We start from the raw sequence: 26,685 nt of genomic DNA, 5'->3' as shown, positions 1-26,685 counted from the left end.
GGGAAGAGATTCAATCAGCTATTAATAGGACGATGACCTGGTTTGATGATGAAATGTTAATATATGGATTTCCTCACTGATTCTTCTAAATATGAAATGATGTATAGTGGATGTCTGTGATGATAAAAGTCAGATTGGTCGATTGATAAGACTATGATCTTATCCTTAGGGATTTTACTCTGAGAGACATCAAGATATAATGTATACAGATTTGGATTTGGAGTCAGAAAGAATTTAATTTAAATTCTATCTTGAACACTCACTGGCTTTGGGATTGTAGACAAGTCACTGACTCTCACTAGGGCTGAGTTTCCTCATCTGTAAAACAAAGGGCTTGAGCTAAGATGCCATCTTAAGGTGCATCCTAGCTTTAAATCTATCATCTTATGATTTTTCAGGCCCAGATTAAAAACTACTGAGAGGAAGAGAAAGAAAATGAAAAGCAGAATTAAAAAACCAAGCAGAACAGCTGATAAACCAAACCCAGCCATACCTGAAGCAAACGTTCTTGTTCAAGTTGCCATTTCTCCTGCCGGCGGCGCTCCTCCTCTGGATCCCATGCCCAAAAGTTGGAACGCTTAGAAAAAGAAAACCATAATCAGAATCCAGCAATATATCTCAAGAGCAGTCAGGGCCAAATGCACACAATTAAGCTTTAGTCTAACACCCAAGTGAAAATGCTGAAGCTCAAGTTTTTAACATTTCTAAAGGCCTTTCCTGGTTGGTCAAAAGCTTTTGTGTTTTGCCCCACTTTGGTTTTCTTCCAAGATGCAGGCTGGATTCAATGCACCTTTTATGAGTTAATGAATGCATGGAGTAATTAGCTCTTGGCATGAAATGGCCTTCCCTTCATCCCCCATAGGAATGACATTTAAAATCTGTTAATATTTCTGGACATGGGATGTACATTCAGAACACAGATTCCAGGTCAGGTCACATATATCAGACCAATCTTATCTGCTGTCTATAAATACAGTAACACAAAAGAGACACAGCATATAACTAAAATTTTGCTAAACTCAGCAGAGAAATTTTTACTGGCTAGTCATGGAGTTAATTGAGCTAATCTATGTGGAATTTGAGTGGGAACTTTCGCATGAATAAGTCATGTCAAGTTCTTGGGAAAGAGAGAGAGAGAGAGAGAGAGAGAGAGAGAGAGAGAGAGAGAGAGAGAGAGAGAGAGAGAGAGAGAGAGAGAGAGAGAGAGAGAGAGAGAGAGAGAGAGAGAGAGAGAGAGAGAGAGAGAGAGAGAGAAGAGAAAACAGTGAATGAGAGTGAGCCCATAATAAAGAAAGAAGATGATGGATACAGGAAAAGACTGGCCCATTCTGGAAGGACAACTAAAGCCTCCTCAAAGAGGGAGCAATAAAAAAAAACCAGAAAAACATCACCAGGATTGATCTTTGATCACTTATTTGAAATACATTTATGTAGAAGCTGTCATATAGAAAAACATTGTGTTGGACACTGTGATTAATATGAAAAATGAATAAGACATGGTCCCTGGTCTCTAGGAGGTTATAGTCTAGAAAAAAGAGGTAAAAATATAAACAGATCACTATGATAAAAGCTAACATGTGATACCTGCCATGAATGGCACAAAAATGTGCTATATGATTTCAGAGGAAACAAAGCTTATCTTTTAGAATGTCTCTTAAATCTAGTTGTATCTGTTTAAATACTTATCATTTTCTATTCAAGTGGTACCATTTAAAAAAAAATCAAAAGTACATTAGGAGTGGAGCCAAGATGGTGGATTAGAGGCAGCTACTCAGGCTGAACCATCCCAATATTCCCCTACAAATGATTTAAAACAATGCCTCAAATGAAACTGTGGAGTGGCAGAGTCCTTAAAAGTGAGGATTAGAGAATCAATAGTGATTTAGAGCATTTTTATATGACCATAGATAAGCTTTGATTTCTTATGATGAGAACTGCCTACTTATATCCTTTGACCATTTATCAGTTGTGGAATAGCTCTCATATTTATAAATTTGATATGTTGTACTCAGTATAAATTTGAGAAATGAGGCTTTCATCAGAGAAACTCTCTGTAAGCACTTATGGCTGCAGGGGAATAGAGGCTCTTGCTGTGTAAAGTCCAGGAGAACAGTAACCACACTTCTCCCAGGATTCACACAACCTTAGAAGCACCCAAAACTTGCACATCCCCAGAACTAGTTCTGAAAACAGCAGCATGAAAAAGCCAAAGCTTTGGAGAGTACCTCCACTCCCTTAAGTGAACGCAGCCCCAAATTTAATATTAAATTCAAAGTCAAGAATTAGGGTGGAAAAATGAACAAAGAACAACAAACTGACCATAAAAAGCTACTATAGTAGCAGGGAAGACCATGACATAAACTCAGAAGAAGACAAAAATGTGAAAATAGCCACAAACACAGCCTCAAAGAGTAATGCTAATTAGAATGAATACCAGCAAGAATTCCTGACTTAAGGAGGAGATAGAATGGTAGAGAAGAAATTATGAAAGAAATGAGAGTGATGCAAGAAAATTATGAAAAAAATTAACAGCTTAGAAGTATAAAAAAGAAGTATAAAAAAGAAGTATAAAAATTCTGAAGAAAATAACATCTTAAAATCAAAATTGTCAAAATGGTAAAAGAGGCACAAACTGAAGAGAACTTTTTAAAAAGAAGAAATTACTAAATGGAAAAGGAGGTACAAAATCTCACTGAAGAAATTGATTTCATAAAAATTAGAATTGAACAAGTGGAAGCTAATGACTTCATGAAACATCAAGAAACAATAAAACAAAGAAAAAAGAAGAAAAAATAGAAGAAAATATGAAATATCTCATTGGAAAATAAATCAAGTGGAGACAATTTAAGATTTAATTTAATTTAAGAATAAAATTTTAAATTTAAGATAAATTAAGAATTATTAGTCTATCCAAAAACCATGATCAAAGAAAGATCAAAAATATTTCAAGAAATTATCAAGGAAAACTGCCCTTGTGTATTAGATAAAGATGGTAAAATAGAAATTGAAACAATCCACACATCATCTCCTGAAAGAGATCCTGAAATGAAACTCACAGGAGGAATATTATAGTCAAATTTCAAAGCTTCTGCAGCAAAGAAATAATACTTCAAGTAACCAGAAAGAAACAATTTGAATATCATGGAGCCACAGTCAATATCACATGAGTGGCATCTATGTTAAAGGAGAAAAGGAATTGGAATATAATATCCCAAAAAGCAAAAAAGTGACACCCATCAAAACTGAGTCTAATCCTACAGGGTGAAAAAATGGACATTTAGAGGACTTTCAAGCATTTCTGATGAAAAGACCAGAGCTGAATAGAAAATATGTCACTGAAACAGAAGACTCCAGAAAAGCATAACAAGATAAACATTAAAGAGTAATCATAAGAGATTTAATAAAGTTCATTTGTGTACATTCTTTTATGGGAAGATGATACTGTAACTCCTAAGAACTTTATCATTATTAAGACAATTAAAAGGTGTTTATACAGGACAAGAGAGTATGGGTATGAATTGTGTTGGAATGATCTCTGTTGGTGGGGGGGGGGAGGGATACATTAGGAGAAGGGGGAAGGGAGAGATAGAATCAGGAAAATTTTCTCACATAAAAGAGATACATAAGCAAGATCTATATGATGGAGGGGAGAGGTAGCAGGCAATGCTTGAGCCTCACTCATAGAAGAATTGCCTCAATACTTGAATCTCACTCTCATAGGAAGAATACACACACCATACCACACTATACACACACACCACAGGTGTGTATAAAAATGTAACTTATCCAATAAGGGAAATAGTAGGGGAAGAGGAGGAGAAAAAGGGGTGGGGATGATAAACAGGAAGGTGGATTGAGGGAGGCAGTGGTTAGAAGCAAAATTGATTTTTGAGGAGAGACAGGATAAAAAGAGAGGAAGAAACAGAAGAAAATGGAATAAAAGGAAGTGCACAATTAGGAATCATAACTTTGAATATGAATGAGATGAGCTCATCCATAAAATGAAAGCAGATAGCAGACTGGATTAGAAACCAGAATCCAACAATACGTTGTTACAAGAGATACACTTGAAACAGAAAGACATACAAAGGGTTAAAATAAAGTCCTGGAGCAGAATCTAATATGCTTCAGCTGAAGTAAAAAAGGACAGGAAGAGCAATCATGATCTCAGACAAAGAGAGAAAAAATAGACCTGATTAAAAGAGATAATTAGGAAAACTACATTATGCTAAAAGGTACCATAGATAATGAAGTAATATCAAAAATGTTTACAGAGAGTTTCTCTGATGAAAGCCTCATTTCTCAAATTTATACTGAGTATAACATATCAAATTTATAAACATGAGAGCTATTCCACAACTGATAAATGGTCAAAGGATATAAGTAGGCAGTTCTCATTATAAGAAATCAAAGCTTATCTATGATCATATAAAAATGCTCTAAATCACTATTGATTCTCTAATCAAGACAAATTAAAGCAACTTTAATTTATCATTTCACATCTATTGGAAATGACAAAGGCTGAAGGGGATGAGGGAAAAATAGGCATACTTATGTACTGTTGGTGGAGTATGGAACTGGTCCAACCATTCTGGAAAACAATTTAAAACTATAACCAAAGAACTAAGATGATGTATATTCGTTGGCTCAGCAATACCACCACGAGGTCTGTATTCCAAAGAGATCAAAGACAAAGGAAAAGGTCCTATCTGTACAAAAATATTTATAGCAGGTTTTTTTGTTTTGTTTAGTTTTTTGTAGTGGGAAAGAAATGGAAATTGAGGGAAGACCCATCAATTAGAGAAAGGTTGAATAAGTTGTGAGATATGATTGTGATGGAATACTATAAGAAATGATGAGGGGAGTGGTTTCAGAAAAACATGGTAAGAACTATATGAACAGATTCAAAATGAAGTGAGAACAATTGAGAGATCTGTGCACAGAAACAGCAATGTTATAATGATGATCAGTTGTGAAAGACTTGGCTACTCTGATTCAGACAATGGTCCAATTCCAAAGGACTCATGATGAAAAAACACTTTTCTTCATCAGGCAGAGAACTGGTGAATCCTGAGTGAAAATGGAAATATAATTTTCTCACTTTTTTCATCATTCTTGCTCCTTTTCTGTATTATGGCTAAAATGGAAATGAGTTTTGCATTATTTCACATGTATAATTGATATATTATTTGCCTTCTCAGTGGGTATGGGAGGGGATGGGAGAGAGTAAAAAAATTTGTAACTTAAAATTAAAAAAAGAAAAGAATGCTAAAATAAATAACAAGTTAAAATGTAAAAAATGTACATTAGTCACTCAAGATCATTGATACTTAACTGAAACAATACTTTTGCTTTTCTTTGGGCTATACTTTCCCCCCAAAACTCAAAAAGATGCAACATTTTAGTCTCTTTACTATCATGTTAACAAGAATGTTTTGGTGGATTCTGAATTCAGTAAATACGAGAATGAAAACCCTTGGGAAATTTGCCTATACAGAAGCAGCACAAACAAGCTCTGAAACTCTTCTAGGTATTCTAGGTTCATTAGAGGTAGAACTCCAAGATCAGATCAAGTCTCTTTACTGGCAAAAACAAAATAAAACAAACAAACAAACAAAAAAAACAACTGAATGAACCATTTTCTTGGATGTCTACTAGATTATTATAGCCAGTGTGAGACTGAATCATGTGAATACATCTCTACACTAACCAGATTGTGGGGGCAAGATAACAAGGTGCTCAGAAGCATAGAGAGAAGCATGATGGCTATGGTGAGTCCATGGCTTCCTGATCTCAGACAGATTTTAACCACATTGTTTTAAAAAATGTTTAAGCTTGGGGAAAGACATGGATCATATCCATAGCTGAAAAGTTTCATGGAAGAAAGGGAATCTACTGAGTCAGGGGTAGAAAGATAAACTTTAGGGAAATATTGCAATAACTATGATGATGAGATCAAAGAAATAAAGACGAATAAGAACAGTTTATGAATGTTACAAGGGGGTTCAGATTATATGCTACCCATCATTTGTTAAAAAAAACAACAACACAAGCCTGAGGGTTATGCATGCATTTTTTGGAAGTGAGGGGAGGAGCAGAGGACAATCTCTTTAGGGGAGAGAGAGGGATAGAACTAGTTTAAGTCCATGAGATATTTTTTCAGCCTCATGATTGATGTTGATATTACTGGCCTGATTCCCTGATGATCAAGTGCAGAAAACTGAGGACTAGAGAAATTAAGTGGTTTATCTAGAGTTAGAAAGTAGGAGAGGTGGGAACGGATCTAGCTTCTCTGATACAAAAACTGACACACTTTCAATAATGTCAAGCTACCTTTTCATGATGAAACTTCCATGATCTTTACCACTAATATGGAAGTTTTTTGTTTTTTAAACCCTACCTTCCATCTTGGAATCAGTACTGTGTATTGATTCCAAGGCAGAAGAGTGGTAAGGGCTAGGCAATGAGGGTTAAGTGACTTGCCCAGGGTCACACAGCTGTGAAGTGTCTGAGGTCAGATTTGAACCCAGGACCTCCCATCTCTAGGCCTGACTCTCAATCCACTGAGCTACCCAGTTACCCCCGGAAGTATTTTTCTTATTCAAATAGATATTTTGAATGTGTGATTGAATAAGTTCATGCCTTTTTTGTTTTAATCTTCGCTCTCCTTTTCATATTTATTTTTAATTGGTCACTTTATATTTTATGAACATTAATTGAAATACACAAGTTATCTTTTCAAGACAAGACAATATCATATAATGATGAAACGTCTGCCACATTAAGTCTTCTAGCAATATAATTTCACCATCCTGAAAAATTCTGAATTTTTTCTCCCTTCCTTCCTTCCTTCCTTCCTTCCTTCCTTCCTTCCTTCCTTCCTTCCTTCCTTCCTTCCTTCCTTCCTTCCTTCCTTCCTTCCTTCCTTCCTTCCTTCCTTCCTTCCTTCCTTCCTTCCTTCCTTCCCTCTCCTTCCTTCCCTTCTCCCTTACCTTTTGTCTTAGAAATGACACTAAGCATCAGTTCCAAGGCAGAAAAATGGCAAGGGATAGGCAACTTACTCAGAGAAACTTAGCTAGAAAAGTGTCTCAGTTCAAATTTGAACCCAGGACCTTTGGTTTCCAGGCCTGGATCTCTGTCCACTAAACTACTTGACTGCCCCTAAATTATTTTAATTGATTCATTGCTCCAATTTCTCTCTCTCAATGGGTAGCATGCAATTGACTTCTGTTTAAATAAATCAAATATCCTATTCATTAAACTGATACAAAAATCATACTAAAAATACAATCATTACTTACAGGTGTACTTGCAGGTGACTTCTCAGTGCTACTGGACTCCACTGTATAAAAACAAAATATAAAATGAATTATTTGCAATTTCCTTTCCTTTTGCAGATTGCACTTATGATTCCTTACACAATTTAAAAATCAGTTACTGCTTTTTCATAAGCCAAGAGCATTAGAAAATCATGATAAGAGAGACCACAGAAATAGGGTGGATCCATCACCAAGAGAAGGTAAAACTGAGATGTACTATATGTATATTTTATTGCATAAATGAGCACCAGGGTCTAAACTATAGGCAGCACAGACTACTCTTACATTAAAAAGAGAGATTTCTTTGTTGCACATTATACTCTGCCTTATGTCTTGCTCTACTCCCTGTCCAACAGGGGGAAATACTAAGCAGAAAAAAGACAGAAGAAAAGACCTCATGCCACAGTTACCAACAGAACCATAACCATTGGATAGTAAATGTTTCTGATCTCTCTGTTTTAAAAAAACAGAAGAGGAAAAACAAACCCCCCAAAATATATATATATATATGCAAGTAAGTAATGTGGCGTTTCTTTTAGGGTCTCAAAAAACCAAACCAAAACAAAACTGGACAGGCAAAGCAATCAGTGTTTTGTTTTGTATTATTATTATTATTATTATTATTATTATTATTATTATTATTGTTTTTAGGTCTAGAAATGTCACATAAAGATTCTATGTTGAAGAAATAGCTCTTTGCCAACTGTGTGTCAGGAACAAGCACTTTTCTATGAAAGCAGAAGGGGAGACAAATACCAGCCATCATTGATTCACCCCCAGCAGGTATTCTCAAGCCTACTCAGTGCGAAAGAAGAAATGTGCAGCTATCCGACAGGTCATTTACCTGACTGGGAGAAAAACTGTGAACGTCGCCAAGAGTTCCGAACCCTAAGCGGAACAGTGGCGGTGCCAGGTGACTCTAGATGTCAGAACAGAACAGATTACAAAACATGAAAAGAGGAGAACTAAAATGAACCCTTAGAGAGGGGGAAAAGGAGGTGTGTAGGTGGGTCCTGGCCATAGGTGATACATGGCCTGAGGTCAAGAGAATTTTTTAAAAAGTTGTTCCCAAAAATGTGTACGTAGTTTGAATGTTAATACTTCCTTGTGAGTGTAGTGAATGCCTTCTTCCACAGCAGATTGGCAATTTGTTCCAGTCGTTCTGTGAGATACCTGTAGGTGCTAAGTGGTTAAATGACTTGCCACCCAGCTTTGCCCAGATAATATGTATTAGAAGTGGGCTTTGACCCCAGGAGGATATGACAACTGTCTTTAAGTCTTGAAGGGCCATCCTATGGAGTAGGGATTAAACTCGCTTTGTCTGTATGGGGAGATGGCAATGAGGCCAATTTCAACCTGATGTCTAAATGTCTAAAACTTAGAACTGTCCAAAAGTGCAATGGGTTGCCTTTGGTGGAGATGGGTTCCTTTTTCTTAGAGATCTCTCAGCAGAGGCTGCATGACTCTTTATTGGGCTCCCTTTAGATAAAGTTTGGATTAAGATAGCCTTAAAAGTTGGTTCCAAAGCTCAGATTCTGTGATTCTCTCTTCTAACTCTAAGCCCAGCACACTAACCATTATGTTATATGCTACTTATTGTGTGTTTACAGATATAGTGAGACTCCTTTTATCTAGACCTAGGATTTTATTGGGGTAAGGAAACTTCTTTTCTAAATCAAAGACTAAGAAAACTGCCTTGAGGTACTGAGAGGTTAAGGGACTGGTCTAGGGTCACAAAACCCATGTATATCAATACAGGACTTGAAGCTAGGTCTTCCTCACTCTAAGATCAAGTATCACTGATCACATTGTGATTCTGATTTTAGTGTACATTACTGCAACTACAAAATATGGCAATTCTTTGGTCTTTTCCTCCAACATACCACCTCTCCCTGCCCTGCCAAATGTCCAACTATCAAAGCTGTAACTATAATCATGAAATTTTATATTATGATGTGATCAAAGTTTTCATATGATCACATTAATTGCAACTCCTTCCAGTAAAATGTAAGCTCCCAAAGGGCAGGGATTGTTTCATTGATGTCTTTGTAGATGGCAAACCACTATAATGTCTTTTTTGAAAACAACAACAACAACAAAAAACCATGAAAGCATTATATGGTCTAGCCCTTACTCTTCTGTCTTATAATGTTAGTAAAAAAAATTGGACAGGTAGGTAGTACAGTAGAAAAAGTATCAGGTTTAGAGTTGGGCAGACCTGGGTTCAAATTTGACCTCAGACTTTTCCTAGCTGTGTGACCCAGGGCAAGTCACTTAGTCCTTCTTGCCTAACCCTTAACCTTCTTAGAGTGTTACTAAGACAGAAAGTAAAAATTTTAAAAATTATTATATGGTCTACAGGGTCCAAAGAGTAGGACATGACTGAACAATAACAATAAACCCCAGCATTGAGCAGAGTTTCTTTTACATTGGGAGAGGAATTAGACCTCAGATTTCATTGATAAAGTAAACTCCCAGATAAGGAAACTCCCCAGACTAATGCAGATCAATACTTCCTCCACTTCTAAAGATTTTTGTGCTTGAAAACCTTGTCCTCACTTATATTGGATATTTTGGGGGGTATGTTATAGAAAAAGACTATGGAATTGTCATCTTTCATAGACAAGTTAATGTATGCTAAAATCAGAATCACAATTTTAGATTTGGAGGGAAACTTAGAGATCTGTTCTGGGGGAGATAGTCCTCACAAGAAGGAAATCAAAATATCACTAATGTACCAGTAACAGATACTGGAATTATAGCTTCATTAATTTAGAAATATGACCTCATAAACCTTTGGGAGCCACCTAAGTCTGATTTCTCACTTCTCATCCAGCTGTCTGATTTTGAGACTTTTCAGTTTTCCATGGCTGTACTAGGAAAGCCATTACTGGGGAAACTGCATCATCCTGTAAGATCCCAACAGTTTCATCACCCTCTGACCCTCTGATTGGAAGGTGGAGCCATGGACTCTCAGGGAGCTCTGCTCCCACAGTAGTTACTTTCCCCAGCAGGTCTTCTTCCTAGTTTTCTTCCCCTGCCCCAGTTTCCTTTTGTGTGTTATTGTCCCTTAGAGTTCCATCCCTTCCCTTCCCTTCCCTTCCCTTCCCTTCCCTTCCCTTCCCTTCCCTTCCCTTCCCTTCCCTTCCCTTCCCTTCCCTTCCCTCTCTTCCCTCTCTTCCCTTCCCTTCCCTTCCCTTCCCTTCCCTTCCCTTCCCTTCCCTTCCCTTCCCTTCCCTTCCCTTCCCTTCCCTTCCCTTCCCTTCCCTTCCCTTCCCTTCCCTCCCTCTCTCTTTCTCTCTCTCTCTCTCTCTCTCTCTCTCTCTCTCTCTCTCTCTCTCTCTCTCTCTCTCTCTCTCTCTCTCTCTCTCTCCCTCCTCCCCCCCACTCTCCCTTTCTGTCTCTGATCTTTAGTGTTTAGCACAGTAGCTGGCATATAACAGGTAATGTATAAATGTTTGCTGGCCGACTTACTAGTGGATAGAATCAAAAGACTGAGAACCAGGAGGCATAATTTTAATTTTGCCATCTATTTTTTAAAACTCGTACCTTCTACCTTTTGAATCAATACTATGAATATTGGTTCCAGGGGAGAAGAGCAGTAAGAGCTAGGCAACAGGGGTTAAGTGATTTGCCCAGGGTCACAGCTAGGAAGTGACTGAAACATTTTGAACCCAGGACCTCCCATCTCTCTCTCAATCCACTAAGCCACCTAGCTATTATTCCCTGCATTTACTTTTGACATGAGAAATCACCTAACCTTTGGTTTTTATAATTTATTAGGGATAATTACACAATATTAATTACCAGAGAGCTGGTGACCCCTCACTTAAAAAAGGGGAGGCAGAAAATACAAAGGATATACTAAAAGTTTAATTGTCTAACACTTGTAGTCACTCCAGAAATATGTATAAAGAAAGAATTAAACAGTAACTTATCTCTCTAGTAGATGTGTTCAATTAAGGGATCATAGAGGAACTGTGGAAGCATAAATGTGTGTCTTAAAGAAAATGTGTTTAAACTCCAAGGATTAAGAGGCGAAAAGTACCATTAAAATTCATCTATATTTCAATGCTCCTTAATTGGCATTTTAGAAAAGCTACAACTTGGGCAATTTACAAGTGAGGTAAAAGTCCTTTGGTTTAACTGCACATTCTCTAGCATAAAATTCCTTTCAAACCTGTAACTGAAGCTTTGCTTACATAAGGTAATAAATATATTCTACATCTAATGTCCATTTATGCCCACTGGTACTGAATCCAATGCAAAAGGAATTTATTGAGTGTCTGCTCCCTTTAAGGATTGAGTTAGGTGCTAGGAATACAAGGAACAAATGAATGGGAACCACACCGATTCGTTGACAGGCCATTATGGGCTTTATTCTGAGAGCCTCCCTTAAATGCACTGGCTTGAAATCGATACTTTAATGGCAGAAGGGAAGTAATTTTCACATTAAGAAGTTGGTACCTGCAAATATGTGCCCTGGTTATTTCTCTCCTAAAACAGATGTTTGCTGTTTTGAAGACAAGGGCTAAATCATTTCCCAGCAGGCAGTTGACGCTATAATGGTCAACTCTAATGCCATATCAAAGTAATGACCCATTGCTAAGAGTAAGCCAGAAACAGGCACTTTTTCAATGAAAAAGAAAGCAGAAATAAATGACCAGGCATCTCTGATCTGTATCTTTGGGTCCAGTTCCAAATCATAGCTATCAGATGCTGATAAACTAAGTGGTTCCTCTCCTCCCTTCTGCCTGTCAGTTCTTCCTTCAGCAGTGGAGCCAGTTAAGGCCCCAAAGCTCATGGATTTGACATATTGCATATCAATTATTAGAGACTGGGGGGGTCTCTTTCTGAATGCTGCTGAAGTCTTTGGCTGATGATGGTTGTAGTAGCTCTGTGGGAGACATCAGGTGGGTCCTCTATAGCAGAGGTGTCAATGCCAAATAAACCATACATAAGGAACCCTTGACTTAGAAAATCTCATTAATATTATCTATGTTATTTGCATTTTAATTATTTTGTTAAATACCAATGGTTTCCCAAATATATTGTCATATAATATTTATTATTAATTATATTATATTATATCATGTTATATAATATAATATATACACCATATATAATAAAGTATGTTATATGTGACGTACATATAATATGCAATAAACTGTCATATATTGGAAAATATATTATATAATAAAATATATGATATATAATAAAATATATAATAAAACATTATATACAATAGATATTATGCAACAAAACATCATATATAACATACATGTTATATATAATGAATTATATAATATATGCACTATATAATAAAATATATTCTATATTTAAATTATGTAATAATATAATATAATTATGTTTTATTACATAAATTATAATATTTCTATATACATACATATATTAAACTGTTATCTTCTACATATTAATTCTAAAACAGAAGAATGGCAAGGGCTAAGCAAATTAGGTTAATTGACTTGTCCAGAGTCTGTCTGTGGCCAGATTTCCCCAATTATATCTCGATTAGATCTGGGCCCATACTTGGGAAACTTGTGGGCCACTTGTTGACACCTCTGCTGTGGATCCCTGAATAAGAAGGCTGGATCCACCATGATCCAAAAGTGGACTGTGGGAGCCTGAAGTCCTCCCTGTCCCTCAGAGCAGCTGTGGTCACAGGCTTAGCTAATTACCTGCAGGCTACAGTCATAGAATCTACTAAAGACCCTGGGAAACAGTTAGGGCTGATGGCCCCGCCATATATAGGATATGCCTTATCTTTTCTGGTAGAAACAAAACTTCCATTCCAGTCCCAAATAGAAGTTCATGTGAAACATTTTCTTTTTCTTTACCTTGTGAATCAAGATTTGGCAAAGTGGATGGGTTGGTTTCTGGTACTGGGTTCAGGTATGGAAACAACAGAACTGCTTTTGGTTCTGGAGACTTTGGCTTCGTTGCCTGTGGAAATAAGTAGCCAGCTTGAGTATTCAGAGTCTTGTGCGAATTAACACTCAGGCAGAAGGAAAATGGAAGTACAGAGCAGACAACATTGCTCTGTTACAGAAATACGAGGAGGCACAACATTGGACCTTGCTGATCTTCTCTAAGTTTCAGCATTTAATGATTGTCACTGGAGATTTTAAAATAGGCAATCCCCCCCTCCACCTACCCCCAACTGGCATTAACCACTTTTTCTCCAGATAGACCAAACTCTGTAGTAGAAGGGCCATGATTATCACATCCTTCTTGCAGCTGCAAGAAGGCAACATTCTAACTGGCTTACATAAATGAGTGGGTACTATCCATGGTTGTCTGATTTCTCTTAATTGAAGTGAGCACATTCTTCTCCTTTTACAAAGGGCAAAGCTTAATTATTCAGTGTTTTAAAGGAATAATTACATAAATGGATTTTTCTAAAGTTAGGGCTATAAATGTGGAGATTTAAAAAAATTTAAACATTTTGTTATGGATCAAATTTTCTTAAATATTTACATATGCCTGTTCCTGGTCTTTTAAAATTGTTTATTTTTAAAATTTTTTTTAAAACTTTAGTCTTCCATCTTAGAGTCAATACTATGTACTGGTTCTAAGACAGAAGAGCAGTAAGGGCTGCTAGGCAATGGGGTTAAGTGACTTGCTCAGGGTCACATAGTTAGGAGGTGTCTGGGGTCAGATTTGAACATAGGATCTCCTGTCCCTGGGCCAGGCTTACTATCCAAGAAATTGTACAGCTGTTCCATTTAACTTATTTTTTTAAAATGTATAATTTCCATTTCTTTTTAAAAAAACTCAGGTGCCACTTTCTACACAAGGCCTTTCCTTTAGCCCCAAGTCACCTGATACTTATTTTGTACACACCTCTATGTTTATACTATCTTCCCTGGCAGGGTTATAAGTTCCTTGAGGGCAGGGACCTTTGCACTTTTATTTTTATACCCCTAGCACAGTGCCTGGCACAAAAGGAGCACTTAATAAATGTTTGATGGTGGATCTAACCAGTTTCCTTCTTCCTTCCAATATGGCAGCTTCATACCTTGCAATTCCTTCCCAATCCCTGACAAATTAATATTCCATACGCACAGACTAGGTCATGTCATTTTCTCACTTAAAACCCTTCACAGACTCTCTCTCCTTCTCTATAGAATAGTTTAATTTTCTTAATTTGACATTTGGTTCCCACCATGATGTGGCACCATCCTATATAAACTTTTAAACCTTAGTTTCTACTACTACCTTCACAGGTAACAGAGTAAGCAAAGGTTTGTAAGCTCTGTGTTTAGAAGTCAAACTGAGTTGAGTGTGCTAGATGTGAACAATGAACGACTTAAGAAAAATAGTATGTATCACCCACTGAAGTTTTGTACATTTTGATACCATTGCCTGGGATCACTGAGAAGTGTCAGGAGGACTGGACAACATTATATAGTCCATTGTGTTTTAAAAAACAAACACTTCTAAATCCCTCCTGATTGGAGAAATGCAAATCAAAACAACTCTGATACCACCTCCCACCTAGCTGACTGGCCAATATGACAGTAAAGGAAAATAATAAATGCTGGAGGGGATGTGGCAAAATTGGGACATTAATGCATTGCTGATGGAGCTGTGAATTGATCCAATCATGCTGGAAGGCAATCTGGAATTATGCCCAAAGGGCTTTAAAAGAATGCATGTCCTTTGATCCAACTATACCAATACTAGGTTTGTAACCCAAAGAGAGAATGAAAAATGTTTGTACAAAAATATTTATAGCTGCGCTTTTTGGGGTGGCAAAAAAAATTGGAAAACAAAGGGGGTGTTCCTTGATTGGGGAATGGCTGAAAAAATTGTGGTATATGATAGTGATGGAATACTATTGTGCTATAAAAAATGATGAACTGCTTGATTTCTGCATGAACTAGAAAGACTGCCATGAACTGATGTGGAGTTAAATGAGCAGAACCAGGAGAACATTGTACACAGAAACTGAAACACTGTGGGATGATCAAATGTAACAGACTTTGCTACTAATAGCAATGCAATGATCCAGGTCAATATTGAGGGACTTATGAGAAAGAATACTGGCCACACCAAAAGAAAGAACTGTGGGAGTAGAAACGCAGAAGAAAAACATGATTGATCATGTGGTTCTATGGGTATGTGATTGGGGGTTTGGATTTTAAAAGATCACTCTATTATAAATGTAAATAATATGGAAATAGGTTTTGAGCAATAATACATGTATAATCCAGTGGAATTGCTGGTCAGCTCCAGGAGCAGGGTGGGGGTGGGGGGAAAAGGAAGAGGAGAGGGAGAGAAAATGAATCATGTAAACGTGGAAAAATATTCTAAATTAATTAATTAACTATTTAGTTAAAAATAAATTAAAAAACACATGCAAAGTCAAATGCCAACTTTTGCATTGTAATATGTCTGCTCTCTTAATTTCTTCACCTTCTGTGACAGCACCAACTCCACCTTTCCACTCATTTCACTCTCCAGTTTCCTCTGGTCTTTGTCTTCTGCTCCATGGTCCTTGGGTTGTTGGCTGGGATTCAACTCTACAAAGGCCACAGTAGGGTTGGCTCGGGTCACAGTTGTTGTAAAGTGCTGACACTCTGAAATGACACATGAACAGAGGAATGGCACATTTTTCTTAAAAGCATGCAAGATTTAAAAATATTAACAAAACATCAAGTGCACCATTCAAAATACAACATCCCAAAGTATGTTTATTCTTTATTATAGTTTATGTACTGACCAAGCAGTCATATTAGAGATGGTGAAAGGATTGTCCAAAATTCAATGAGATGCAGAATAGCTAATTTGGGACCACTTTATGGATATATCAACCTAATTAAATTTTTTTCTAAAACCCCAAATTCTCAATTAAATCTCTAGTTTATGTGTGAATACCAGCATTTGAAAATACCAATAAAAAATATAAAAATGAACATTATAATTTACATGAAAATCAAATGAGATTATATACCAGAGCCATTCTAATAGTTTACATTTCTGAGGTTCTGGGGGAAAAGCTAGGAAAAGTATTATTACCATTTTTTCTGATAAAACTGAGTCTCAGCGAGATGAAGTGATTTGCCTACATCCTTCTGGGGCTGGTAAACATCAGAGGGCAGGACTCAAGCCCAGGTCCTCTGACATCCAAATGAAGGACTTTCCCTACTATACTACAACTACCTGGGTAGTTCTTTTGAAAAGGATCATTGGAAAGATCCTGAATGCCTCTGTTTACTACAAAGTGATCTATTTATAGAAAAATAAGGCATTGATCTAAATATCCTTGGACAGCTTTTAAGAGACATGTACCACATACAACATTCATCTAAATCCCCTTCTATAATAAATGGATATGGTGTATAGTTAACATTCTTTTTTATAGGACTGAAATGTAATTTTACTATTGAAATGGTCATAGAGATTAGGATATATTTTTAGTGATGTCAAAGATTTAATGAAATGAAGTCATTAGTGAGGAATTAAGCCTCCAATTATAACATTGCTCCTGTGTGGGAAATGAATTCATTATGACTGGTAGTTTAGGATGTAGATTTAAGGTGTATCTATGGTGGTAAATAAGTTGGGACACTATTTCTAGATAAAGAAAATTTCCAACAAGACCTCTAGATGTCAGTAGAATCCTATCATTGGAAAAGGACTCTCAGGGCTAGTTCCATCTGTTTGTGGATTAAGAGCAGAGGAAACAAGAGCCACATGGTACAGTGCATAGAGATGACTTTGCAGTCAGGAAGACAAACTGTTCAGGCCTGCCTCTGATATATACTAGTTGTATGACTATGAGCAGTTATTTTAACCTGTCAATTCTTGCAAGTGACTAGGACCCTAAGTTGTTGAGCAGGCGCTGACCTGTATTGGTAGGAGGGACTTTTATCAACCAGAAACTGCTTACATGAAATGAATATTCTAGTCTCTTCTGGAAGGAAGGAAGGAAGGAAGGAAGGAAGGAAGGAAGGAAGGAAGGAAGGAAGGAAGGAAGGAAGGAAGGAAGGAAGGAAGGAAGGAAGGAAGGAAGGAAGGAAGGAAGGAAGGAAAGAAGGAAGGAAGGAAGGAAGGAAGGAAGGAAGGAAGGAAGGAAGGAAGGAAGGAAGGAAGGAAGGAAGGAAGGAAGGAAGGAAGGAAGGAAGGAAGGAAGGAAGGAAGGAAGGAAGGAAGGGAGGGAGGGAGGAAGGGAGGGAGGGAGGGAGGGAGAGATGGAGGGTAGAAGGGAGGGATGAACTCTTCATGCTTTGAAAAGTCAATAGTTTCACTGAAGTGATTCGAGGGGACTTTGAAAGATCAGGCTTAGCTTCTGACTGGACTATTCTCCGGACACAAATGTAAAATGGCTGATTATACTAGTAGTGATAAATTATTAGATTCTCTTATAATCATTCTGCATTATTTGCTGTGATTCTTTTATGCTTTAATTCCCTTTAATAAGTGGAATAAACTTATTCTATATATGATCTTTATTGGTAAATAGGGGCCTGGACTTTTGATTTTGTTTTTAAATTTTGCTCCTCACAAATCCCTTATCTCCTCGATTGACTCTAGTAACATTACTGTAATTATCCGTGTTCCTTAGGAAGCCCTCATTTGGGTGATAAATCAATAAATGTGAGAATTTCAGGAGCCTACTTCCTCTACTGAGAAGTCAGGAATTTCTCAAAGGTGAGCCCAGAACAAACCACAATGGTTAGTGAAGGACAGGGATGGTGCCCTTCTCTTGAGCTTCTGTAACTAATTAGGCTGACCCGCAGATAGCATTCTATCATTAAACCTGCACCTAAGCTTTTGTAGAAACTTCCAGAGCCTATGGTCTTTCTGACTAGCCCTGAAAAGAAAAAGACCAGCTTAAAGGTCCAGTTGAATGACCCCAAAACACATTTCCATGGAGCAAACCTGGTGAGGCACATCCTGTGTTCCTCCCTTCTTCTTGTCCACAATCAATTTCATCCTGTTGAGGGGTCAGTTCAGCTTCCTCAGTGGTGGATGTCTGTGAGGAAGAGCATTTTCATTAAAAGTCAGAGCTGAAGCACTAATATTTGCCCCTATTGACTTGTTTTTTATTGATTAGATTTAAAAAATAAAATCCATACCTTCCATCTTAGAATCAATACTGTGTATTGGTTCTAAGGCAGAAGAGCAGTAAGAGTTAGCCCAGTGGTTCTCAACCTTTCTAATGCCGTGACCCCACAATACAGTTCCTCATGTTGCATTGACCCCAAACCAAAGAATTATTTTGGTGGCTACTTCAAAACTGTAATTTTGCTACAGTTACGATTCGGAATGTAAATACCTGATATGCATTATGTATTCTCATTGCTACAAATTGAGAGGTTGAGAACCACTGAGTTAGACAATGGGGGTCTGGTGACTTGTCCAGGGTCGCATAGCTAGGGAGTATCTGAGGCCCAATTTGAACCCAGGACCTCCCATCTCTGGACCTGGCTCCCAATCTACTGAGCCACCCAGATGCCCCCCAATTAAAAAAATTTTTTTTTAATATTTAGTGTTTTATAGTTTGTTTTTAAACAAACGGTAGGCTAGGGATATATGACTTTTAGAGGCTTAATAAAGAGCCCAAATTGAATGGGTCAAAGATTCTGGTATCCTAATAAATACTTCTTTACATATACTTTATTTTTTATTTGCTTTATTTTTCATTTTTAGCATTTTTAGTTTTTATTTTTAGTTATTATAATGTGAATAATTTGACATGGTTACCAGAACATTAAAATCAGCTGAGGAATAAATTAAGTTTGAAAAATCCAGAGAGCCTTATGCATATCATAATTGTAAATATGACAGTCACATTGTCCTGTTACAATTAATGTGGATAATATTGGCAGAAGGTTGATTTCCAGCAACTTCTTCACAAATGGTCTAAATTATAAAAGCTATTTGATGCTCTGAAACTCCAATATGCCATACCAGATGGCTGAATTACACTCCTGAGGATGTTAATGTTACCAGTCATCACAAGTAAGCACAAAAAGACTCTCAAAATTTACCAGCAAGTCAAAAGAATTCATTTTTAAACCTTTTTTAGAATGCAGTATACCTACAAACGGAATGTAAGCCTAACTGCAAAACATTATTCAAGTCTTCTTATCTGGTCAGAATTTATTTTTACGAATATAGCACCATTAAATTTTTCTATTAACAATATATCCCCTTTAAAACACTTTCATATTGTGGCAGTACATGCTACTATGAGAGACACATTGTTATATTCTCAAACCGACACTGCTTCCAAGCATCCTAAACGATGGCTCACTTGAGAGGAAATTGAAACTCGGGAGTCCCGTTACTGGAAAACAATATAATTTCTGTACGCTCTCCTTTTCCCTTCCTTCTAGTTCTGCTAGGAGCTCTCCAGACTTCCTTTCTCCACAATTTCCTGGAAACTGCCTGCTCCACCATCATTCTGATCCTAGACTGTGGACCCTTTCTCTGACTAGTTTTTTTCTTCCTTAAACTTCCATTTTCAGGAAGGGCAGCCAGGCTAGCTAGGTTTACTCCTTCTTTCCTTTCTGAGATCCACTTCTGCCTTCCTTTTCCCAGCATGCCCCAATACCTCTCATCCCCATCTTCTGAGCCCCTGCTTTTCACCTTCCTTTTTTCTGTTCTCTTCCCCTCTTAAAGTATAAGCTCAGCAAGGGCAAGGACTGTCTTTCTTCTTGCTTTTATTAGTAAACACTTGGCAAATGTTTGATTTGACTTCTCCTGGCTCTCCATTCCCTCTGGCTACTTCACCCCCATGTCCTTTTTATTGTAGGCACAAAATTGCCTATGCCACATCTGGGAAGGGGTCAGCCCGAGACTTTCGTGGTTTTCCTAAGACTGAGCAAACCCAGAAATATGGCTACTCAAGGAAGTCTAGATCCTGTCTGAGATTTGGAGTGTTCCCATGGCCCAAGTAGCATATGTGATTATTTAAGGTATTCTTGATTTTTAGACTTTAAGTTCATATGCTAGTCTAGCTTTTGGACAGCAGGCTGGCTCAGTGGATACAGCCCTGAGCTTGGGGTCAGGAAGACTTGAGTTCAAATCTGACCTCAGACACTTCCTTGATGAGTGAGCCTGGGCAAACCGCTTAACTCTGTCTGTTTCAGTTTCCTAATCTATAATATGAGCTGAAGAAGGAAATGGCAAAACAACCACTCCAGTATCTCTGCCAGGAAAATTCCAAATATTGTTTGACATGACAGAAAAAATAACCACAACAACAGAATATTAACTTAGGACACTATTAGAAATTGAAATAGATTAACAAACAATATATGCCCAGGGAAGAAAAGAATCACCTCAAAAAAACAATATATGCCAGTTATCAACAATAGTCTACATTGCATTAGAAAACAAGCTGTTTCCTTACATATAGATCTGAGAATGTTACTGACAGCCTGATAAAAACCATTTTTCATAGCTTGCTTCTGGCCCCTGAGTAAAGTTCAGACTCCTCTGAGAAGTGTTCAGAGTTCTTCCATAGTGGAGAAAGAAGGTGACAGAAGATTCTGCAGAACTCTGATATACTAAGTTTGAGATGGTTAGGTGGTACAGCACGCAGAGTGCTCTACTTGGAATCAGAAAGACCTGAGTTCAAATCCAGACTCACATACTTACTGGGTGTATGGCCCTGGGAAAATTACTTAATATGTTTGCTTTGGTTTCCTCGACTATGAAATAGGAATAATAATAGCATCTATCTGGCAGCGCTGTTATGTGAGCAAATGAGTTCATATCTATCATACGTCTGGAACATAGCAGGTACCATGTAAATGTTTATTCTCATTCCCCACATCTTTACTCCACTGGCTGGATCCTTATGCCTCCTTTAAAGCCCAAAACTTCCTCTTCCAAGAACCCTTCCTGGGTCCTCGAGTCGGTAATGAATTTTCTGCCTTGGGACTCATAAGGCAGTCTGAACATGGATTTCTTAGTACTTATATATTATTTTTTATTTTGAGTATTTGTATCTGTCTAGGTATCAAATTCCCTGCTGGGTAGTAAGTTCTGGGAGGCCAAGAGACGTATCTCAGTTCAACTTTTGGGTCTGGACTAGTATCTGTCCTATGTACTAATAGCTACTTACTAAATATTTATTGAACTGAATAGAAAATTAGGGTTGCATTTAATATTGATCATGTAGATAATACTAGCAAAATAAATCATTTATGATGTGTTTTACATGTGTCATTGATCAAGATCTATTTCCATATTATTAATATTTGCACTAGAGTGATCGTTTAGAGTCTACATCCCTAGTCATGTCCCCATCAAACCACGTGATCATCATCAGGCAAATGTTTTTCTTCTGCATTCCCACCGTTCTTTCTCTGGATGTGGAGAGCATTCTTTCTCATAAATCCCTCCGAATTGTCCTGTTTCAATATATGATGTCTTTTAAGGGCTCCAAAGTGTTTTCCCTTCAAGCCCCCCCCCCCCCCGCAAGGTTGAAAGTATAGATCCCTATTTCATAGAAGAGGAAACGGAAAGTTGGAAGTTAAATGACTTGCCCCAAACCACATCGTTAATTAAGGGGTCAGAGTCAAGATTTGAACTAGGGCTTCTAATTCTAAGGTCAGTACTCTTTCTACTATACTAGCATGTTAAGTGCTTTTAAGAGAAGTAGCAAGTACACTAGCATACTTAATTTGTGCTGATGTAGAACTAGGCTAGTATGGCATCCCCAAATTTCCTAAACAACATGAATTTCACTTAACTCTAAGGAACTAGGGCAGCTAGGTAGCACAGTGGATAGTGCTGAACTTGGAGCTAGGTGGTCCTGAGTTCAAATCTAGCCTCAGACACTCGCTAGCTAGGTGACTGTGGACAAGTCACTTAACCTTTTATGCCTCAATTTCCTCATCTGTAAAATGAGCTGGAGAAGGAAATGGCAATGCTCCCCCCCCAATATCTTTGCCAAGAAAACTCTAAAAGTGGTCATGAAGAATCAGACAAAACTGAAAAACAACTAAACAACAACAATGAAACTTAAATTCTTTCTCTCTTCAACACCATATGTCTTACATTTTAACCAGAACAATCAGAGTGTAATAATTAATGAAGATCCAGAAATGACAGGCCCTCCATGTGTTTAATGTCAGTAACCTCTGGCTGGGGCTTTTTCTGTGGCCAATATCATTCCACAAACCTGTGTATATAACTGCAAAGCCAGAAGGTTAGTATAAAAAGAACTGGCTAAACCCCAAAGCCCTACAGACATATACGGAGGGAACATAAACATGTTTTCTAAGAGGCTGCAGAAATTTGTTTTTGAAAAGGAATTTGCATTTGGTCCCAGCAGTTTCTCAAAAGCCTTTAATATGGTGAAACAGTTCAATAAACGTCTGATTGTACATTTCTAGGACTGCTCATAGAGAAAATATTATCATTATTGAGTAGAATTCCTACAGTTTTATCAGGGTGGAAAAATCTTACCTCTAGTCTTAGCTTTATTACTTTCCTTGAAGGGACAGAAATGGAGCATTTTAGGTAGAAAGCAATTGTTTGACATTTGCTAAATGCTAAATTAAAAAGAATGAGGGAGAAGTGCAATGAAGCTGGTGGGAAGGAGCTGGCCAGAAGGCAGTGGGAGGAGGTTATTTGGGACGAGTTGGTACAAGGTTCACAGAGATAGAAGGGTGGACTGACAGGGAGGTCAGTGGGTAGGAGTTTGGGAAGTTTAGGTAGCACGAGAAAGCCAGGGAGTAGAAAATCATGAATAACAGGAAAGGCAGAGAAAAAGCCAAAGGAAATCTTAGGAGTGTCTGGAGAACTATCATCTGATGGTGAAAAATATTTAAATCTGCAGATTTCTTTTTTAAAAAAGCATGTACATGTGGATGCAGGTGTTGAACAGGCCTGTAATCTTTCTGGAGAAGTGCACATGAGCCACACGATTAGCATGACATTTATGTATTTGAAAAGGGACAGAATCCTTAAAAGGCAAATCTTTATTCCATTTTTGTTACAGTTTTTAAATACTAAATGTTACATGTAGCATTTTCCTAAAGTTTCTGAGGGAAAACAGTGCAACAGATTTATATTTTTTCCTTCTTCCCACTTCCCAGAAGGAACCCATCACAATAATCCATGAAGTAGTCCCAGGTCCAGTGTAGACAGCCATTACTATGCATTAAGCTGATTTTCAATGGGAGAAGGAAGTATGGTAGATAGTGTGTCTTACACTATTTACCATACTGCCTCACCCATTTAATAAATATACTCTAGAGAGTTTAAATCCAGTGCATCTTACACACTGGATTTAAAATCTCTAGAATATTTTTATTTGAATGCCACTTATACTGGCCTTATGACCTTGGAGAAATAAAAAAAAATTGCTATGCCTCAAGTTTCCAAATCTGGAAAATAGGGACAATAACACTGCAATCTGATAGGTTTGTTGTGAGGAAAGTGCTTTGCAAACCTTAAAGCTCTATGGAAAGTTGAGTTTTTATAACACTTGGTCAGTAGGATTATTGATTTAGAGCTGAAAGAGATCTCAAAGGCCATGCTATCCAATGCCCTTATTTTTCACAGATGAAGAAACTGAGGCAGAAAACAACTTGCTTTCATATTAAATGTCAGAAACAGAATTTAAACACAGCGTCTCTCTGACTATAAAGCCCTTTTCCCCTCCATACTGTACTCTGTGTCACCTCTTTGTGCTTAGCATTTGGTCTGGTTCCTTTGGAATATCACCTACTGCCTTTTTCTGTCCCATCTGCCACCACTTAAGACAGAACAAAGTCAAACTTCCATCATAATTCTAGCTGGCAAATGGGAACGAGTGAGTTATAGATCTTTTGGGAACTATAGCTCAAAAGCTCCTTTCATCAGCAAAAAAACTCCTAATATATGAGAGTGCTGGCTTTGGAGTCAGAAGCCCTAGGTTCGAATCCTCCCTCAGAAACTCCTAGCTCTGGATTGTTTACAGAGTTAGGAGCTAAGAAAGTACACTACTGCATATGTTGTCAGACAGGACTGATGTGTTGATTTGAATTCTGCACCCCCCCCTTCCACTCTCCTCTTTTTTCTTACAAGTGATGGCTTGATGAATGGGAGGGATATAACTGGAAATGGAGATACTGTAAACAACAAGATACCAATAAAAAGAAGATTTCAGAATCTCCTTCAAAAGGCTAGGAAACTAAGTATGAAACAAGGGGAGGGGTTTTGATGACATTAAAATTCTTTCCAGTTTGAAATTCTACAAGTCAGCACCAAAACATTTCTATGAGCAGTCTATTGCGATCAAACGACAGTCTTTTTTTTAATTGGCATGTTGGCATAAGCCAATTACTGGTTCTGCTTTTACCCTGTCCTTTTATTCTTGTGCCAAGTAAACATTTTCTTATAAAAGGTACAATTTCAAAAATCTATCATGAAGTCTGCTCGAGGTGGCAGGCGCAGTGCCAGGTCTGAAGTCAGGAGAACCTGGATTCAGATCTAGCCTCAGACACTTCCCAGATGTGTGACCCTGGGCAAACCACTTAACCTCAGCTGCCCAGTCCTTACCATTCCTTCTGCCTTGGAACAGATACTTCTATAGACTCCAAGACAGACCGTAAGGGTTAAAAAAAGAAAAGAAATCGGCTTGAGCTGTGTGGCTAGAAGAGCAGTGATCTAGAACCCTTCTAGAAGTGTGGACACTGGTCTAAATACTGCTCTTAATCTGCTGTGTGACTTTTGGCAAGCCAATGCCTTTCTTTGCTCCTTCATTTGCTAAAGGAGGATGTTAGTTAGAACAGGTGGTCTCCAAACCCTTCCTAGCCTTAAGGTTCTAAGATTCTATGAATTGAATCTGGGGCTGACTATCTTGACAGCCAGTAGATATTACCTGGTTCTGGGTTTTAAGCCCTTCATTCTCTGTCCTCCCACCTGGAGAATGCTTCTCTCCCCCCCAAACATTCCTGCCTGGCTCTGTCTTATCCATGCTTTGGGATCTACATCTCAGACACTCCCTTTATCAGCACAAAGCGAACATAAATAAGAGGGCTGGGTTTGAATCCTGCCTCAGAGAATTCCTGGTTCACAGGGAAGTTGCTTCTCAGAATTACTTTCCTCATCTGTAAAATGGAAGAAATAATACTTGTGCCATCTACCTCAAGGGATGTTATGAGGAAACATACTTTATGAATCCAACGTCCCATAAAAATCCAAGTTCTTGAGGCAGCATGGTATCATAGACAGATGGTAAGCCTTGTAGTCAGAGAGGTCTGAGCCCTATCTCTGACACATCTGGGCTTTACCCAGCAGCAAACTCCAATCTCAAAGTGCCCTCGGAAATTCTATAAGACTATACGTTACTGATAATCTTACCTACCTCTGAATTCAATAGAGCCCAATAGGTGGTGCACTGGATAGAGTGCTGGGCTTGGAATCAGAAAGTACTGAGTTCAAATTCTGCTCAGACACTTACTAGCTGTGTGACTTTGGACAAATAAATCACTAAACATTGGCCTGCCCCAGAGTACAATGGGGAATAGAGTTATAGCAGGGTTCTTGTACAGATAAAATAAAATTATACTTGGAAAGTGCTTTGCAAAACTTTGTGATATTATTTCGTATTAATCATGCCATTCCATGTCATGTTTTGTTATGTTAATGATAATTTTTCCTACTCTAAAACACTAAAACAAATGCTGTTCCTTATTATAATTATTAGTCCCAGAAGTCTTCAGGTATCTATTTCTTCATATAACTTCTTAGCTGTTTCATAATACTTCCTAATGCTCTTATGTTTAAAGGCAAGGACTGAGTATTTTTTTTTAAAAACCTTTATCTTCTTTATCCTTTATCTTGGAACCAATATCATGTACTGGTTCCAAGGCAGAAGAGTGGTAAGAGTTAGGCAATGGGGGTTAAGTGACTTCTCCAGGGTCACACAGCTAGGAAGTATCTGAGATCAGATTTGAATCTAGGACCTCCCATTTCTGGGACTGGCTTTCAATCCACTGAGCCACTCAACTGCCTCCTTGGGGTCTATTTCTGAATGGGAGTATTACTATTTCTCTTCCCCCTAAAAGGGAAGATACTACAGTCCAATTTACAAAAGTAACCATAGGCAATTCAGTACCATGAAATATTAGGATAACATTCCAACTCCTGGCAGTTCTTGACTGTATTTTTACAAATTAGGGCCAGTGAGTAGAAGTAAGATGGAGGCAAATTTCAGCTCAATGAAAGTCATACTTTCCTAGCAATTCGAGTTGTTCCAATATGGAACAACGATTGTATGGGAACTCCCCAATCCATCAATGTGTTCAAACAGAGAGACTGATTACTGACCACAAAAGTTAAAGGTTCCAAGATCATGGCAGAAGTGATTTCTGCTGGCACAGAATGGATC

General features: G+C 37.8%; 1 protein-coding gene across 10 annotated transcripts in view; it reads right to left on the bottom strand.

The window, feature by feature from the left end:
* LIMCH1 (LIM and calponin homology domains 1) overlaps nt 1–26,685 on the bottom strand; it is a 408,610-nt gene that overhangs the window by 29,245 nt on the left and 352,680 nt on the right. For all 10 annotated transcript variants that reach the window (XM_056802571.1, XM_007496513.3, XM_007496514.3 and 7 more), the window contains 5 exons: nt 18,228–18,321; nt 15,759–15,922; nt 13,178–13,283; nt 7,302–7,342; nt 494–577 (listed from right to left, as the gene is read on the bottom strand). In XM_056802571.1, the coding sequence (XP_056658549.1) occupies nt 494–577; nt 7,302–7,342; nt 13,178–13,283; nt 15,759–15,922; nt 18,228–18,321 (489 nt within the window). The remainder of the gene's footprint in view (nt 1–493; nt 578–7,301; nt 7,343–13,177; nt 13,284–15,758; nt 15,923–18,227; nt 18,322–26,685) is intronic.

The sequence above is a fragment of the Monodelphis domestica genome, chromosome 6 (assembly GCF_027887165.1).
Source record: "Monodelphis domestica isolate mMonDom1 chromosome 6, mMonDom1.pri, whole genome shotgun sequence".
Classification (NCBI taxonomy): domain Eukaryota; kingdom Metazoa; phylum Chordata; class Mammalia; order Didelphimorphia; family Didelphidae; genus Monodelphis; species Monodelphis domestica.
This window is presented reverse-complemented; position numbering and strand designations above follow the sequence as displayed.